This window comes from Andrographis paniculata, unplaced genomic scaffold (genome assembly GCF_009805555.1).
Source record: "Andrographis paniculata isolate CXL003 unplaced genomic scaffold, ASM980555v1 Contig9END, whole genome shotgun sequence".
NCBI lineage: Eukaryota > Viridiplantae > Streptophyta > Magnoliopsida > Lamiales > Acanthaceae > Andrographis > Andrographis paniculata.
Window position 1 is genome coordinate 683,198 of NW_026137639.1, and position 18,975 is coordinate 702,172.

Consider the following 18,975-nt stretch of genomic DNA (forward strand, 5'->3'; position numbering starts at 1 on the left):
TTATTTTCATTTGTTCAGTCATTTGGTCATTTTATTTGTTTGATATAGGCTTTATTTCTTGATTGTTATTTAAAATTTAATACATATTCAAATAATTATTCATTACAAAATGACGAATGAAATTGAAAACTATGATTAAAACCAGATGACTGTCAAACTAAAATTGAAAAGAATTAATTATTTGAAAAGCCTATGTAATGATTTGTCCTTCAACACACATGCTATAATTCTTGTGTTGGACATAATAGGTTCAAACCACCTACTCCTCAGGTCACCTGTCACATATGGTTCGTCTAGTGTGACTTGTTTTTAGGCAAAGTTTGCAGGATATTAAGTTCGATCGGAAATTTACCCAATGCGCACTTTCGAATAGCGGCTGCGGGTTCCTACGTCATCAAAAAAATAAAAAAATACACAATAATTGTGTTATATAAATGCATTTCTCATATACTAAAATCAACTATAATTTATATTGTCTATAATTATGACATGCCTCAGGTCACCTGCCACACATAATTCGCCTAGTGTGACTTGTTTGTCGGGCCTAGTTTGCAGAGTATTAAGTTCGATCGGAGATTTACCCAGTGCGCACTTTCGAGTAGCGACTACGGATTCCCACGTCATAAAAATAAAAAATAAAAAATAAGAAAACAAAAAAAACACAATAATTGTATTATATAAATACATTTATCATATACTAAAATCTAACTATAATTTATATTGTCTATAACTATGACATATGCTATCCGTTTTATATTAAAATAATACAAATCTTTAACATATGAACAGAAAACACATGCATATCATAGACAAATCATCACTTGCTCTATCCAAAACATGATTTCAATCAATTTACTCATAATTTACCGATATTCAAATTAATTTTAAAAGTGCCCCAAAAATATGTAATATTCAGGGCAGTCAAAAAACAAAACTTTACATGCCAAAATATCAACAAAAATATGGCAACGCCCAAAACCATCAGATATTACACAGCCGAACTATCAAGACATATTATACAAACCTAAAAAATTCTTACCCCAAGCCATGGCAATTGTTTACCTTAAGTTAGAACTTGGCCACGGTGACGCCGAAGTTTCCCCAGACATTCTTAACCGGACGCGCTGCATCGAAAAAGTTCGAACGGATGGGAATCCCTTCCGGGATTGCTTCCTCGTGGCTCCAATGTCTGTTGCTGGTTTCGGTTCTGGTGTCTGCATTCCTTACCGGCATCACTTCTTCACCGCCAGGTACAAGAGTCTTCATCAGCTGCAATGCAAAGGGCAGGATTAGTCGCAACCAAAAATAAAAAAATCGAAGAATGGATAAATAAATGGTTATTAGAAAATGCATGTCGAAAATGAATAGGTCGCATCATTTTTTGTTGGTAACTAATGTGTTGTTTTGACACTTTACCTTCCAATCATCGATGTCGAATCTGAACATAAAATGATGGCTTTTGGCGGCTCTGCTCTCGATTTCTTCTGCGCTGGGACCATTACAAGGGGCTGCAAATTAAGCAAGAACTTATGTGTTTCAGTATGTAATGAAAGGAGATTGAGAACAATGTTGAAAAGATAGGGGCAAGGGAGCATACTGATTACTTGAGAACCACTCGTATCGACATCGATGCAAACTCTTCCATCTTTCACCAAGAACGATAATGCAAATAGGTTTTCGATGGTCTGAGCAAAAGAGTTTCTATTGAGTATTAAATTCTCAACCTTGAGCTGTTTTTCTTTCTTTAATATCTCAAACATGATTCGGATGTTCTCGTCGGTGTTGCTCACTGCCTCGGCAACGGTTGTATGCTATATAAACATGTTGAAACAATAAAGATGGATAAATTGATGATCAATCCACGAAGAATGCTTAAATAGGTTTAAAGATTGACAAGCATACCAAGCAAAAAATGAGTAGAATATTAAGTAAACATCGACAATATAGCGAAGGAATTGATAAAATATCGAATTTGAATCAACAACCAAGAATTGAAACTAGCTTAAGTTTTCAAAATCGAAATGATCATTTAACAGTGTATAATAGAGACAATATAATCTGTAATTAGTGATGCACTTCTTAGCTAGTTTAAATTTTTTAGTGAGACGATTATTTAACAGAAACAATACAAAAGAATGGATATAAAAATTTCAAGAATACCTCTTGTGGATGATCTCTGGTCTGTGCTGATCTTTTTCTTGTTTTCAATCGGGTGGGAACGACAGGCTGCTTCCATTGCTTGAAGGAATTGATAAAATGAAAACACAACCAGTTAGCATCAAGAGCAACCAAACATTCCACACACACAAAAACACAAGTATGGATAAAGAAAATTTGGGAATACCTGAGATGAATAATGTGACATCCCAAATGAACGAGAACTTGGACCAGGATAGACTCGATTCAATGGCTTAATCTTATGTCTCATAGGTCCAATCCTTCATGAATGGCAAACCAAAAAGAATAAGATAGTGAAATGCTTATGCTCTCACAATTCAGATGCAGATAGTAAACATGAAGCAGCACTCACATGGTTGCGCAGCCTGGTACATTCATGAAAATCAATGTAGATAAACTGCCGATATCTTTCCATGCAATAACAACAGGTGAATTCTTTCGAAATTCCTTGTGCTTCCCGAATTCTCCAACTAAATGCGAAACAAATTGATAGGGAGATATCCCTCCTCTCATATGTGTTTTAACAGAGGCGACCAACGTGCTCACTAGCCCTAGGAATGCCTCCGCATCTGCTACTTGCTCCCTTGGATTTTTCACTATAATTTTACATTTACTAAGACATTGAAATTTGAAGCAAACCAATTCGTAATGTGCCAATGAAAATATGTCAATAGCTTATGGATAAACACATGCTTGCTTGTAAACACAGAGAAACTCCAATTTTCATAGATAAATTGCAGCTCAAGTACAGTTCATTTTTGGGGAGAATTTAGACGAACGCAGTTCAAAATTAACCAGAAAGGAAACGAAACTAAGGATTCTATGAAAGTTTGGTCGTTAGGTCATCCGAAAATGTGAAATAGGCGTACCGTTTTGGTGGATCTTCTCCACCTCATTCATAATGGACATGAACATTTGCGAATCTCCGGCGACAATTTCATCTTTTCCTTCTGCAACAAAAATTGTTTTCACGAGACAAGGAGCTCGTCAGTTTAGAAAGAGGTAGACGCACAGAAAACCACATTTCTGTTTCCGTTTCCTGGCAAAGGAAAGCGTTGGTATGAGCAGAAATAAAAGATTCGGGTACCGTTGATCCTTGCTTCAAGCTCGCGATAGAGCGTGCGAATGTTACTCCGCATATGATCCTCCTCTCCCTTCATGGGAGTATGCTTTGATTCTGTTTTGACCTTGGGAATAGAGGCCTCGGCGTCGTCTTCCGCTACTGGAATCTTTATCCTTTGACAGTCCGTCTCCTCCTGGTCGCTGTTGATCGCCATTGGAAGGGTAGTGAGAGGAATCGTGGCAGGGAGTATGGAAATCGAGGAGGAAGAGGTGAAGATTGCGCGGGAAGCCAATTTCATTCCTGAGAGTCTCTTCTGCACATCTCATGATAGTGTTCTGTTCTTTTCTCTCTGTGACGTTCTATTCTAGCGGGCTATATTTATTTTTTATTTTTATTTTATTTTGTATATGTAATGATACTCTCTTAATTTTATTTAATTTGTTTATTTTTTTATTTTTTAAATATAATTATAAATTTTACTTATATTTTAAAATTAATAATTTATAATTAATTACTCCATCCATCCATGGATAAAATATACATTTATTTTTGGCGCAAAATTTAAGAAATAATAGTATTTTAATTATAGTAGGCAGGTAAAAGTAGTGTAACGATATTTTTGTCTTACTTTTTGGTATAAAAGTATTGATGTGATGTAAAGTAAATGTATTTGTGGAAAAAAATAAGGTATTTAATTAAATGATTACTTTGTAATTGGACGTCCAAAATATAAATATGTATACTTTGTAGCTGGAGGGAGGAAGTACATACTACAAATTAGCTGAGACGGATGGAGTATAATTTAATGATGTATTTGATTGGAGGTTTTAATAGTAAGAAAATTAAATTGAAATCGATGTATGATTAATGTGATATAAATAGATATTGACCGGATATTTTAAATATAAAATTAATTTTTAATATAATTTAAAAAATAAAAAAATAAATATTTAATTTATGTTTTAAGAAAAAAAATTGATGAATAACAATAATTCTCTAAACAAACACACCTTAATAAAAAATGAAAAATATTTTTGTATTAGTGAAAATTTGTTTTTACTAAAATAACAAATAAATAATATTTAATTCTAATAAATGATTTGGATTACTTTACCATAAAAAATTGATATAATTTCTATTAATAACAAAGTAAAAATATTATTTTATTATCTTTTACATGAATAATATTATAAGTATTTTTAATATTTTGAGTATTATATTTTAATAAAATATATACAATATGAATATTATTTTGTAAATAAATTTTTTTATATAATATAAATAAATAAATTTTAATGGATTCTAAACATAAGAGGTTATAAATTTAATTAAAATTATTTATATTTGTTAAATATATTTAAAATAAATAAATTTATTAAAAAAAATTATCTTTGATGACATAGACAAAAAGAAAAAAATGATCATATGTGACGAGACAGATGAAAAGTATAATAGAAAATTAGTAGTTGTTATTATCGAATAATTATTTATTTAATTAATTAATAAAATATAATTTATTTGTAATTACATTTCATTGATTAATTGAATTAATTTTGATTATATATAAAAGTGGCTCGGCCGGCTTGTGAGAATTAATATTTAAAATATAATATTTTTATATATAAAATAACTAAAGAAATCATGTTAAAAAATAAGCTATAATTTTATGATAACCGTATTTGGATTATATATATTTAATTGTTAATTCAATTTTCATCTTCATCATTTAAGTACAATTTTTATTAATATAAAAGGAAAATAATAATTTATTTTTTTTAAAAAAAAGTCTGACCGCCTAACACAACTCAATTTCAAATCGGATCGTGCTCGGACCTAGCTCTATAGGTTCGATTTAAAATCAGGTCGTGCCGACCCAACACATTTCAGGATTGAATCAAAGTGCCCGAATTGTCATCTCTAACCAAATTTAAGAAGTGGATTTATGAAGGAAATGTGGTCGGTCTATTAAAAGCCACTAGGGATAACTAGTTAATATGATAACTAAGGTTTTTTTTTTTTTTTTTTACACAAAATCTAAATTTCTACTATTTTAATTTTGTATTTTTCTGAAAAAAATATATTTATTTATCTTACAAATATTCCCTCATACATTATCTCACTACTATCAAAAGAAACATAACTATTATTTCTTATTATTATTTTAGTTTATGTTTTTTTAATATTTAAATCTAAAATTTCTATTATTTAGATTTTATTTTCTCAGAAAAAAATAAACTAATTTTTTTTTTCTAAATATATATTTTATTATAAATTATTGTAATAACAAATTCCAATCAAGATTTTCTAAAACCTATAAAAAATAAACACTCATATGTGTTTTATAAAGATAGATTGTACCTATTATAGAAATAAAAAGTAAAAAAAAAATACAAAATTGTATTTATTGTTTGTAAAAGCTTAAATAGCAACATGTATTAATGGACCAAAAAAACTATTATATTCTTTCCATCCATTAAAAAAATATACATTTTATTATTTGAATTAATTAAAACAAAAAAAATTATATATTTAATAAATTTAACAACATTACATACTATATAGTATATGAGTTTAAACCCAGACACCTCAGGTCCACCTATTACACATGGTTCGCCTAGTGTGATTTTTCCATTGGGGTTGGTTTGCAGGATATTAAATTTGGCCGGGAGTTTATCCAATGCGCACTTTTGGGTAGCGACTGCGAGTTCCCACGTTATCAAAAAGAAAAAAAAAAAAACTTCGAATTTATATTTATTTACATATAATAAAATTCCAAAACAAAAAAAAAAAATAAAAGTATCACCAACAATTATTTAAATAATATGGTAAACTGTTTTTTTAGTCCAATAACTGGACACCCTTATCATTTTAGTCTCGTAAGTGGAGCAATGTCACAAACTAGTCTCATAAGTAAAAAAATTTCGTTGTTTTAGTCCTCCGGCGTCGGAGACGCTTGCGTGGCTCGCCGGAAGCCACGTGTCCGTCAGGTGTCCCGCCTGATTGGATTTATTTTTTTTATTTTTTTTTAATTGGACCAAATAAAAAATTAAATAAGACAAATAAAATTTAAAATAAATTAAAAATAATTTTTTTAAAAAAATTAAAAAATGAAAAAATAAAATAAAATCTACGTGTCCACCAGGTGTAGCTAACCCGGCGGACGTGGCATCCGGCAAGCCACGCGGGCGTTTCCGACGCCGGAAGACTAAAACAATAAAAAATTTTCATTTATAAAACTAGTTTGTTATAAAAAAAATAATTTACCCTAAATAATATTATCTTTTAATACTCATAAATATATATATATATATATTAAGTGAATGGAGACTAAATACTTGTAATTAACACAAATAGTATTATCGAGCATAAGACGAATCTCACATGTTAGAAACATCATACATATATATTCATATGTATATACCTTAGTCACATGTCTTAACGTGACCTCTAACCACTCATCTAATAAATCATTACTCTCTAAATCTATTCTCAATTGTCTGCATACCTTTACAGATCGGATCTTTTTAATTAGTACAAATTAATTAGGGACAAGTGTAATTAATTTTGTATAAGCAACAATTATATATCATTTTTTAATTTTAAACATTTACATATATGTATCTATAAAATATTTTTATATTTCACTTGTTATATATTAATACAAAAACTGAAAATTAAAATTAAAGTAAAATACACATTAATTGACCAAAAATGGTCACCAAATAAATGTTCGTATAATTGATTAGTCAAAATGTTTGACTTAAAATACCAACACTTTGCCGTTCACACCACACTACACATGTCCTGTCAGAGCCCATGTAATAACACAACCAGGCATCATCAATGACCATCCACTGTGGAAGTCCGGGATTTGGGATCCAGGACCAGTCACTTCCTTCCGCAGGCGCTGAAGTCCCCGGACCTTCCAAGAATCTCACTCCTGGGCACTATAACTAGCATTTTCAGGCACTGATTTTTTTCCTCAACCACGTTTCCGCCAGTTTTCTTTCCAAAATTCTGAAAGAAAATTAAACATCAGCATGAATAGAAATCACAGCCACAGATCTTCTTCTACACTTGTCATAATGATTCTCCTGTTTGTGATGCAGCAGTATTCGAGTTATGGAATCTTGACAGGGAAGCCTCAAGCTCAAGCTCAAGCTCATCCCCATGGCAGAAAGGTGAAGAATTCATTTCAGTTTCAGGTCAGGAAAGTGAAGCAGAATGGAGCTAAAATGGTGATGGTGGAACCCCAAAAAGCAGTGGCAAATGGGCTCAGAAAAAGGCCCCCAAGCTCTTCTAATCCCATTCAAAACTAATAATATATCAAAACCCTAATCGATTCTTTCTTCCCTAGCCACTAGGTTTTCTTTATCCTGATTAATTGATAGGACATTTTAGAGAGAGAGAGAGAGATCCCATTCCATTCCATCAATTTTTTTTATTTAATGTTAGTATTTTTGGTACTCTAATATAGTAATTATGTTTCTCACAATTTAATTAAATTCATTTTATAGTGTTGTCAAGAATCAAGATCCCATTTTTATTTGCCCTACCTACAAGAATGCATTATATCAATCAATTATTATTGGAGGCATAATTGTGGTTTATTTAATTCCAGGATTCTCTGTAGTGAGGTGTTTTTGTAGGTAAAAGGAGAGGGCATCAGATTCCAGGCTGTTATAATTGAGAATATATCAGGACATGGTTCTAATTCACATTCTTTTGATGTGTCCATTCTTGTCCTATTATAATATTCTTCCAATATACATGAATTAATTAATTTCATCGTTTTCCTCTCCCTTCAATTTCTTCTATTTAATCCCCTGCCAGCCAACAAAGAGATCCCAATCAACCTTAGCTTCGAGCAACTTAGTTGTCCGTGGTGCAACGAGGTGACGCCGAGTTGAAATGGGCTTTCATTTTTTAGTTAAGACAAGAGTCTTTCTACCCGGCGTCATCGTTGCACCACCGATAGCCATGAGTTGCATTGCATATATATATATATATGCATCCATATTGTCTTCTTCCACATTCACTACAAAGGTAAATCATTGTCATTACTATCATTATTCTTAAATAATCATCGTACCAAAAAATTTTAAATCATTATATTACATATTACAGTGGTCGGGTTCATTAATTACAGGCGAAAACTTGGACTGAGTTTACACTTTGAATTTTAGCTCTACTTATTAATTGTTCGTTCTTGTCCCAAGTCCCTGTCGGGAATGGATTGATCAATCAAGACAACATACTTAAATTTCATTTTTGATTAAATAAAACAATAATTAACAGTTACGAGTTGTATATGCAAATCATTGGAGTCCCTTCAGCTCCCCTGTTTCAGACCACCGCCGGAATGGCTTCGCTGGCCATTTTTCCGGCCATTGTTGTATTCTTCCACATCTTGATCACCATTGCTCAATCCTACACCAACATCTCTCTAGGATCGTCGATTTCCACGAACGGCCCAGATTCGCCCTGGAAGTCTCCCTCCGGCGAATTCGCTTTCGGCTTTCTCGCCGTCCCCGGCGCCGGCGGCTACCTTCTGTCCATCTGGTTCGACAAATTACCTGACAAGACCGTCGTCTGGTCCGCCAATCGCGACAGTCCAGCCCCGCCGGGATCGAAAATTCAGCTGTTCGACGACGGGAGGTTTGAGCTCAGCGATAAAAGGGGCCGCCGGATTTGGGCCGCCGGTGGCATCCCCTCCGGCGCCGGCGTGGCATACGCTGCCATGCTCGACACCGGGAACTTTGTCCTGGCGAGGAACGACTCGACGGCGGCGTGGCAGACCTTCGACTCGCCGACGGACACGCTGCTGCCGGCGCAGGCGCTGAATCGTGGTGACAGTTTGATTTCGAGGTTTTCCGGCGAGAATTATTCCCGGGGAAGGTTCACGTTCATTATGCAGGACGACGGGAATCTGGTGCTGTACACCAGGAACTTTCCGCTATACGACGTCGTCTCGGCGTATTGGTCCACGCAGACCGTCGGCACTGGATCCCGGCTCGTCTTCAACGAGTCGGGGTATATATACCTGACCGGTAGGGACGGAGCGGTTATTTTCTTCCTGGCGTCGAACCCGGTTCCGGCGGACCGGTTCTACCAGCGGCTGACGCTCCAATACGACGGCGTTTTGCGGCACTACTTCCGCCCTAAATCCGGCGGATCGGGGTGGTCGGTGAACGTCTATTTCCCGTCCAACATATGCCTCCGAATTCTGCAGAGCACCGGCGGCGGCGCGTGCGGATTCAACAGTCTCTGCTCGATCGGCGGCGACCGGAACCCTAATTGCGCCTGCCCGGAGGGGTACTCGTTAGTGAACCCTAGCGACAAATTGGGGGATTGCAAACCTGATTTCGCCCCGCAGAGCTGCAATAATTCGAAGGAGAGCGAGCTTTATGGATTTGTGGAGATGGTGGATACCGATTGGCCTCTTTCCGACTACGCTCATTTCGATCCGGTGAGTGAGGAGTGGTGCCGGCAGGAGTGTCTCGTCGATTGCTTCTGCGCCGTCGCGATTTACAGGGAGAGCAATTGCTGGAAGAAGAAGTTTCCGTTGTCGAACGGGAGGATCGACGCCACCGTCGGTGGGAAGGCGCTGATCAAGATCAGGAAGATCAACGGTACGCGTGAGACGATGAATCCACACCGTTAGATGATATGTAGGGTCCACAGAATTAACGCGGTGGATTAATTTCCTAATTGGGCTTAAAAATATGTTTGTATATCAGCCTTTCGCAGGCCCATTATAAAAATGACGACAGTTTCTGACCGTTGGATCTGATTTAAATCAGCGGTGCAGATCTACCCAGATTAAACGCTCAATTCGCCTTCACTTCCATTCCATCTCCTGCTTATCGATCATTCCTTTCCTGCTTTAGCATGGATTCATGTCTTTGCAATCCTCCTTCTGTGTTTCTACTTGATCGTCTCCGATTTGGTGTTCAAGGGGAGGTTTGCGTTGAGTTGTTGGATGGAGGTTTCTGTTTTGATTGGGAAATCGTTGGAAACCCTAATTTTAATTTCAGTAACTGTTTTAGCTGGTCAAAGTCACTGCGGTGGCCAATAAAGAGGGGAAGGTCAAATATTGGGAATTTTTATGGCACAGTAGTTGGGTTTATGCAGCTCCCACTCGGGTTTATTTTGGCAGTGTTCACACACACACACACACGCATAGAGGCTAACATAAGAATATGCAAACCCAATCAACAAATATCTCCCCACGTTTCTCTGCTGGCAAGGCCTTTCATTATCCATCCTTTCTCTTCTCCGCGTTTACCCTTTTCTGTGTGGTGTAATATTTCTGCCTCAGCCAATCTTTGATCTTGTTGAAGAAATCCAATCCTGTGGTTCAAGATCACATTTATCATTCCCGAACTATTTGTGATTGCCACTGTTTGAAATATTGTGATTGAAGATTCATTCTTTCTTTACCTTTTTGGCGATTTTTGAGACACCGGTTGATGGTTTAGCGGATTCGCTGTGATGGCTTGTTTGGTGAGTTTTATTCTTATGTTGGTGTTATTGAAAGCGATGATGAACACTTTGAAATCTTATGGGTAATTTGGAGTTTCGCTCATGTATGGATCTGTATATAAATGGTTTGTTTGCTTCAACCCGTTCTATAGCATGTGGAGATGTTGTCGCTGCATTTTTTGCCCGTCTTAGTTTGTTTTCCAATTATTGCATGAAGTTCTTAGCTTGATTTGAATTCAAACTTTATTTTTTCTTGCTCATTGAAAATCATTAGAGGGCTTCATTTCTTTATTGGTTCTCTCTTTGTCTTCTGCAATGTCTATCATGTTTTACTTTTTCTTATAGTTGAATCAAGTACTTTAAGAATATATATATATATATATATAGGTTTAATGTAATTATTGTACACACACATATTAGGGTAGGGAACAAACGAAATCGGTTGTTTAATGGTTGCCAGATTTGATAGAAAATTGCTGAGGCTGTTGGGGATTTAATTTGTTGCTATTTTCATAAGAGAATGAAATTCAAGACAATCCTCTGTTCACAATATGTAACTTTTGCTTTTGATGTTGTTGAATGATCAAGTAACCTAGAAGTTTAAGAGATGGAGAGATTCCCTTGTTTTTCTATTTTTGTATTTTCGATTACTTAATGCTTGTGGCTGCATGCAGTCCTTGTTCTTATACAAAGCCTAGATGTGAAACACATTGTTAGAATTAGAAGTTGGGTTATCTACTTTGATATGAATCAGAATGTTGTGTTTGATCGTCCATGTTAACTGTTGGTAGTATTTATCGATATGTAGATTTGATCTTGTTTGCTTTCTTCGGTCTTAATGAAGTTTGCATACAAAAGGATGCATACTAGAGTGAAATATTTATCTTTGGTTCTTGTTATAAATTAAAAGATCTGTTTTAGAAACGTCTAGGTATTGTTCTCTATTAGGACATCGCCACATTTGTGAAGAGTTCATATAAATGGAAACAATACATTTCTTAAGTTGTAAAGGTTTGAATATATTTATATTCTGTGTCTAATCAAACAATGTTTGACATGCTGTGCTTTAATGGCAGAAATATTAGGACTTGCGTGATATCTCTAGGTTCGCGATCATGGGCAGGGGCAGAGCAAAGGGAAAGAAGCTATCCTCAACCAGCCAAGACGATCCTGGGAGTGGTGAGGAAGAAAAAATCCCGCAACAGAAAAGAAGAGGAAGGCCACAGAAGCTCCTTAAAGAGGAGATGGACGAGGAAGAAGCCCAAAAGAATGAAGATGACGACAGCGAGAACACACTGGATGGTGACGTGAAAAGCAAGTCCCCACTGGTTGGGAAGAAGCGAGCAAGGACTGCCCAGACAAAAGACAAAGCAGCCGACTCAGTGAAGGAGGAAAATGGGAATGGAACGAGCACTGAGGACAAGGAGTCGAACAAACCGAATGGCTTCCGGACAAATGGGAACCGGCGAAAGAACAAGCCTCACCGCGCTGCCGAGGCTGTTGTTGAGTGCAACTGAGCAGAGCTTTTTTCTGAAGAAAGAAGGGATTCTCACTCAATACAGTGATACGCCATTGTCTAATTTCTCTACTTTGTGCTGTTCTTCTGTTGCCTATCATTTTTGGGACATCTCTTGTGTTTAGGATTCAATTTGTTACTTTTGGGACATCTTTGTTGACTCTTGTGGTGATATATTTCATGATAAGATTTACATGTTTGGTTATTGTTTGTGTGTTTCTTACTTTGCTAAATTTCAGATAATAAAGATCTTCCGAACAATACAAAAGATATGCTTTTTGTTCATATGTTGTACTTCTATATGTTTCCTACACTTTACATGGAAACTAATTGACAAACTCTTCTTTCATTGCCAGGGACAGTGCAGTCAGGCTGCCTTCGGAAGCTACGGTCACTCGAGGCATGGCAACAGCCCGGCTTCCTACGAATCCAGATTTCCCGACAGTAATCTTTCCATACTTAACTTTACCGTCTTCACCCTCATATATGTGTCCGAAGAGCAGAGCTTCTCTCTCGACTGATGCATACTCTTGTATCTCTATCAGGTCAGGGTTTAGCACAGCTCCCATGGTGTCGACATACACCCCTCTGTCCCAGGAAACTTTTGATCCCATTAGCTTCATCCATATGTAGAAGAGAAATGATCCGCCCATCATTTCGACAAAGTAATCCTCGACCAGTGTACGTATCGCCTGCCACATTGTGTCCATGAATATTCCTACACTCCAAATTGGCTCAGTTGTTCCATCTATCTTCTTCCCCACCAGAATCCACTTACTCGAAGCGCAGAGGAGGGATGCGAGGATGCCGGAGCAAAGCCAGAAGACGGGCAGCAGGTAATATAACTGTGTTTTGTTGCTGCTGTTGTTATTCAGGTAAATGATGAAGTTCATCGGCGCGAAGATCGCCAGTCCCATCAGGAAGTAAGGCATGAAGATCTGTAGAAACGGTTGAGCAGTCGTCAACCAGATTGTTACATTCCATGGCCTTGCCAGAGTCACCTCTTTGGCTGCATTATTCGTCTCCAGTTTAGCTGCCATCGGACAACCTGAGAGGTCAACTTTGACATCCGATTGGTCCAAGAATGTCCTCCAGGCCTCTGGAAGTGGCTTTCTGTTTCGCATATGCTGGCATATTTCATATACCACCGATCTGCCATGATCCAAGGATGCACTCTGGTTGCAGGAAGAAGCCCGGATGACATCAACTTCTGGGCATCGAAGAAACGGATTAAACTCCAAACCTTCTGATTCCTCCTCGGTAAGCAGCTGATCGATTGTTATCTCGCCTATATCAAAATGTGGAAACTCTGCTTCATCCCATGGTTTGGTACAGTCGAGCACAATCTCACGCGTTGTTTCATCTTCTGGGACAGGTTGTGTTTGCAGCTGAAGGACATAGCGAACTCTGTCTGGAGAATACACCCGCCGCTGAAAATCATCAGCCAGGAAACGCAGAGGACGTGTGTCGCTCTCATCTCTTGGGATTGCGCCAGTTTCCGGTGGAAGTATACCCCTCGGCTCTACCTTCCCGGTATCCTCATTGAACTTCTTATCAAATGGTCTCAACTTGAATTTGACATACATTTCCTGGCCATCGGAGAATCTGAACAGCCTGCAAATATTTGAGTAGTAATGAAGCTCGGCGTAAGAGTCTGCTCGCCGTAAAGAGCTCCACATTGCATCCCGAATGTGTGGGGCGTGCTTCACTTGCTCTTCTCGCGCTGCGTCGCCACACGCAAGCCAGGCAGTGAAGTCACCTATGGAACGCGCGTGAAATGCATTGCCCGTTTTCAATGTCAAATCAAGCAGAGGCGATTTCTCATCACTGTTGCCTGAAATGATTCTTATTGCCGCACCACGTGGATCAAGGCGAGCGTCGTCATCCGAGCTCAAGCAGTTGCTGTGTCGGATCATGACAGAATAACTCTTCCCGGGGGAAAAGATCTTATGATCCGGGAAACCTGGTATGTGATCGTAAAGCTTCAGGCATCCCTTACCAGCTGCGCCGATTCGGTGGAAGTATCTTGCCCGAAGCTTGAGGGTCGAGCCGGCCAGACTTGCTGCTAGATTCCCGAGTACCTTCCTGTATTTCATGTCCATTTCTTCGATTCTGTCATTGAATAAATGTTGAGTGTTCTTCACCATGACAGAAGATGGGGCGCCAACGTATACACCGCCTCCCTGAAGGACCGTGTCAGTGGGAGCGACTGAAAGTGCTCCAAGAATGACGTCTTCTTCAAGGACAGATCCGGGGAGGACGAGACCTTGACTTCCTACTACAGAATTGTCTTGTATCTTGATCCCTCCCGATTTGTAGCCACCAGAGGTGTGATAACCAGGAACGATGCGGCTGAAATCCCCTAAATGAACACCATTGCCGATGGAAAGGAGTTCTGGATCAGTCACGGGATTTATGGCTCTAACGGAACAATGCTTTCCAACTTTGGCTCCCATAAAACGTAAGTACGTGCAGAAGGCTTCTGTCCCTGAAAGGAACTTGGCGAATCGGATATGGCAAGCAGTCACAATTCGGCGAACAAGCCAGTCTCTCAACGGTGTTCGTGATTCGCCTTCATTACTTGCTAAGGATGATTTGAGCAAGCAAGTGAGACAGCTGAGCATGACGCCGTAACTGGTGTAAGCTGTGGCTATGGAGATGGCAAAAATGATGGGGTTTACAGTGATAGCGTTGAACATCACAAAGTATGCAACGATGGTGTGAGGAAGCCAATGGAATGCTCCGGCAACACAAATGAAGGCAAAGTGTTCGATGTTTAGAGGTTTCTGCAGTATCCAGAGGTAGACGAAATAAGAAATGGCAGCGGATAAGGATCCAAGAAAACCGACTGCATAGATGCCGAAGAACTGAACTATGGGCGCATAATTTGCGTGATTCTTCTCCCTCTCTAGCTGTTCCATCTTACCCTGTTGTCATGAGATTGAAGAAAATGAAGAAAAGGTCAGTCTTACTCTATATGTTCGACAAGTTTTTTCTTCGAAAAGATCGATTCTGTTTGCTGACCTTTCGGAAGTTATGTACTGATGTTTCGATCTTCCTTTCAGCGCCGGAAGTCAGTGCAGCTACTTCATCTCCGTCGTCCACTGTCATGCCTCTCTGAAGCACAGCGTACGGTCCTATGGAAGCTCCTGCGCCAATTTTGATCGGACAGAAGCTCAAGATTCCATTTTTCACATCGTGGCTTTGAAGCAGTGCTCCTTCTGCAATAACTGTGTCTTCCCCAATCGAAACTAGATATGGATCGGTGATGTCAACAGTGTCGAGCAATGCAGAGGGTGCGATCTTAGCGCCGAGCATTCTGAACCAGTAGTTGATGAACACGGTACCTCGTAAGTGAACTGCTAGAACTTTTGACGATACCTCCTGAGCCTTGTACAGCGCCCACCACTTGACGAATTCGACAGACCATATTGTGAGATTGGGATCCAAGGCGTAGTTCGGCTGCAGAAATGGAGCGCCGAAGAGCGCTATGCAAATGCACGTGGACAAAATGCATAGCATCCAAGAAAGAGGAGCGCAGGCCACAGCGATCGAGTATCCCATCCAGTTATCTTCGTGGTAAGCTGGCATCGAATATGTAAAGGCGTAGACAGAAATATATGCAGGAAACATCAACAAAAAGCTGATGTAAGCGAGTGCCCCAAGCTGCATCAACCATATCTGCAGCTTATGTGTTGAAGAAGGCTCAAGAACTGCTGCCGGTGCTGGTGCTGCTTCGATTTTCCACTTTGGCGCACTGGTGGCTGATTGTGGACGCGATTTCTTTAGCAGAGAATCTGCAAAGTCTGCTAAGTCATCAATGCAGGTTGCTGTAAAGATATCAATCGCGCTGACGGGGACCCCAAGGAAATCCGAAAGCTTTTGAGCTGCGCGAACGACACCGATGGAGTCAACCCCGTAAGAGACGAGGCTTTCTGCAGTGGAGATGTTAGCAATCGAAACTCCGGTCATCTGGGCGAGAAGATCCATCAAAAACTTGATGATCTCTCCCCTGGACTGTGGCTGCAGGTAAGTTCTTGGAGCTTGAGGTTCTGATGCATTTTCGGTTGATTTGATCTGCAACTTTTCTCCAGCGACTAACTGCTCAACGATATCCAATGTTCCATTGGCGTATCTTTTAAGACATTCGAACCTCTTGATTTTGCCTGACGTTGTTTTACTTATGGTCTTCGGTTTTATCAGGGCGACGGAAGTGAGCATAACCCCATGCTCTTCTGCGACAGAGGTCTGAATTTGTCGAATCGCTTCCTTCAGGTCGTACTTAACTTCTCGAACCTCAGCAATCACCACCAAGCCGACCTGGTCAGAAATGTCGGAAACTTGGACACCTTTTGACGAGAGTATCTCCTTGGGGACACCGATTGCAGCACAACATCCGGGGCGGACTAGCTGGCATGAGTCCTCGACAGTTTTCTCGACATCAGAGGAGTATATGTTCCTTCCGGCGACAATGATGAGATCTTTTATCCTGCCTGTGACGAATAGCTTCCCGTCGATGATGCGGCCCAAGTCTCCAGTTCGCGTGTAGTTCTTCCCGGGATCGTTGATCAGCTCATTTCTGAATGTCTTCTGGCTCAGGTCTTCCCTCCCCCAATATCCGACTCCGGCACTACCGCTACTGATCCATATCTCCCCTTCTTTTTCAGGATTGTCGTGCTCCTTGCCAGTTCCTGGATCGACAATCTTGATATGGACATCGGCATCGGCGTCCGCATCAATGTAACCGCAACACACTCTGTCTTGCCAGTCGACGAGTATCTCCTTCCCTTCTCCATATGCGCTGCAGACGTAAACACAGTTCTCCGCTAATCCGTATCCGGGAGCCATCACTTCTTGAGAGAGCCCGAAACCTTCGGTCAGCTTAAGAAACTTCCTCATGGTGGAAGCCCGGACGGGTTCAGCTGCAACCATGAGGAAAACCATGGAAGACAGATCGAAATTCGGTGCTTTGTTCGTCTGCAAGCGACGAACAAGGAGCTCGAAGGCGAAATTGGGGCCGGCGCTGTGCGTCGCACGGTGTGTGCTTATTGTTTGTAGCCACAAGAGCGGGTTTCTGATGAATGTCGTCGGCGAAAACAGGACTGCAGATCCCCCACTAACCATGCTTGTAAAAAGTCCCCCGATGAGCCCCATGTCATGATATTGAGGAAGCCAACTTACGAGGACCGTGTTCGATGTGCTCTTGTATCGTCTCCTCATCATCTTCACATTGTGAATAAGTCTGGCGTGGGTTATCATGACTCCTTTCGGCTCGCCGGTCGAACCTGAAGTGAATTGGAGGAAGCACAAGTCATGAACTGATGAAGCGCCGTGTTCGTTAGTTTCAACAGGTGCGAAGCTTCCGGCGAAGGAGATTTTGAACTTTTTGATCCAAGAGTCGGTGTGCAGCCACGGAAGATCTGGCCAGCGCGCTGCCGACGATTTTCTTGTTCCGTTGAGCGACAGCATGTTTCGGGCGGAGGCTGCTTTTACCATTATGTCGTAGCTAACCGTCGATAGAATCGCGACTGCGCCGCTTGCTCTTGCGATGTTGGAAAGATGAAGAAGCGACTGCCCGCCGTTCTGAGATGGATCGGGAGGAATTACAGGTACCGGAACAATGCCAGCCCTTATGCACCCGAAAAAGGCATCGATGAAATCGAGTCCCGGTGGATAGACTAGAAGAACCCTGTCCCTGGTTTTGATGATCGGATTACGGCTCGTCATGAGCTTCTCGGCAATTTTCGAAGCGTTGGAGTGGAGTTCTTGATATGTTCTCCGCCCTACGACGCTCCCCTTCTCGTTGATCCATTTGTACAGCGTTTTCTCTCGGGTGATGCCGTGAGTTCCCCAATGCCTTAAATATGCATCGAGGGAGGTAAGATCAGGGAACTCAACTCCAGACGATTCATCCAACTTCTTGGGAGATACGAAGATGCCGCGAGATGGAACCACCGTCAGCAATCTCTGCAGACATATCATGTAACACCATCAGCTTCGATGCAAAAGGTATCGTCTGCCTTCTCCTAATATACGTCGAGTATGAGTTTAACGGGTACATATTCAGCAAAATTTGGATTAATCGTGTTATACCTTTCGACATTCGAATTGCTAGAATAGTTCTGTGTAAATGAGTTTCATTTACCTTGACGTACGGATGGTTTGGCTCAGGATTATCGTTCGAGAAATGCTTCCGGACAAGCTCGAAGGCGTAGTTAGAATTCCTCTCCGTCAGTTCGAATGCCATCAGCCCGCCGACATAGTAAGTGTTTTGCTGACCTTGTAGCAGAAACTCGAGCTTGTCGTAAAACCCTTCCTTCATGTCTGTTTTTCGTAGCACCAAATTGAACAGATCAACATTCGAGTTAATGTGTCTATCGAACTTCTTTATTTTGTGCGATTTATCGTACCTTCGCTTTTTACATGAGGAAAGTACTTGAATTTTCTCTGTAAAACCACGCTCTCGACATTGCCTCCCATTCTTTTTGCAGCAGCTACGGCAAGTTCGGCGACTTCGGATCCCTGGATGTTAGCAGAGTTCCCATACGACCAGAAGAGGAAGATGTTCTGGTCGCTGTAAAACCTCTGCATCGCCACTGGATTTCCGATTGCCGAAGGATCATCTATGAACTCGTCGAAGTAGTAAAATCCCTTCGGTACGTGCTCGAGTCCCTTCACTTTCAATACTGTCGTGTAGTAGTCGATCGTTTGCACTTTACTGAACAGCTCCTTT

General features: G+C 39.9%; 5 protein-coding genes across 5 annotated transcripts; 2 read left to right on the plus strand and 3 right to left on the minus strand.

Moving 5' to 3' along the window:
* Nucleotides 1-960: 960 nt before the first annotated feature.
* On the minus strand, nt 961-3,507 carry LOC127244333 (non-structural maintenance of chromosomes element 4 homolog B-like). The gene is made up of 8 exons (XM_051264819.1): nt 3,266-3,507; nt 3,048-3,128; nt 2,531-2,774; nt 2,345-2,438; nt 2,161-2,238; nt 1,598-1,811; nt 1,417-1,508; nt 961-1,269 (listed from the first exon to the last, which is right to left on the minus strand). Exons 1-8 carry the CDS (start codon nt 3,453-3,455, stop codon nt 1,069-1,071), a joined length of 1,194 nt encoding a protein of 397 aa, XP_051120776.1. The 5' UTR covers nt 3,456-3,507; the 3' UTR covers nt 961-1,068.
* A 4,565-nt stretch (nt 3,508-8,072) lies between these two features.
* LOC127244406 (G-type lectin S-receptor-like serine/threonine-protein kinase LECRK3) lies at nt 8,073-12,447 on the plus strand. Its single transcript, XM_051264933.1, has 2 exons — nt 8,073-10,747; nt 11,803-12,447. Exon 1 carries the CDS (start codon nt 8,553-8,555, stop codon nt 9,903-9,905), a length of 1,353 nt encoding a protein of 450 aa, XP_051120890.1. The 5' UTR covers nt 8,073-8,552; the 3' UTR covers nt 9,906-10,747; nt 11,803-12,447.
* On the plus strand, nt 11,842-12,243 carry LOC127244415 (uncharacterized). Its single transcript, XM_051264947.1, has one exon. The coding sequence runs from the start codon at nt 11,842-11,844 to the stop codon at nt 12,241-12,243; it is 402 nt and encodes a 133-aa protein (XP_051120904.1).
* Nucleotides 12,448-12,463: 16 nt separating the features above from the next.
* Nucleotides 12,464-14,533, minus strand: LOC127244405 (uncharacterized). Its single transcript, XM_051264932.1, has one exon. It carries the CDS (start codon nt 14,387-14,389, stop codon nt 12,569-12,571), a length of 1,821 nt encoding a protein of 606 aa, XP_051120889.1. The 5' UTR covers nt 14,390-14,533; the 3' UTR covers nt 12,464-12,568.
* LOC127244416 (uncharacterized) lies at nt 14,522-18,833 on the minus strand (the record flags this gene model as incomplete). The annotated part of the gene is made up of 4 exons (XM_051264948.1): nt 18,653-18,833; nt 18,388-18,566; nt 15,267-18,209; nt 14,522-15,169 (listed from the first exon to the last, which is right to left on the minus strand). Coding segments are annotated over exons 1-4 (3,951 nt in total), but the record flags the coding sequence as incomplete, so codon positions are not given.
* Nucleotides 18,834-18,975: the final 142 nt, after the last annotated feature.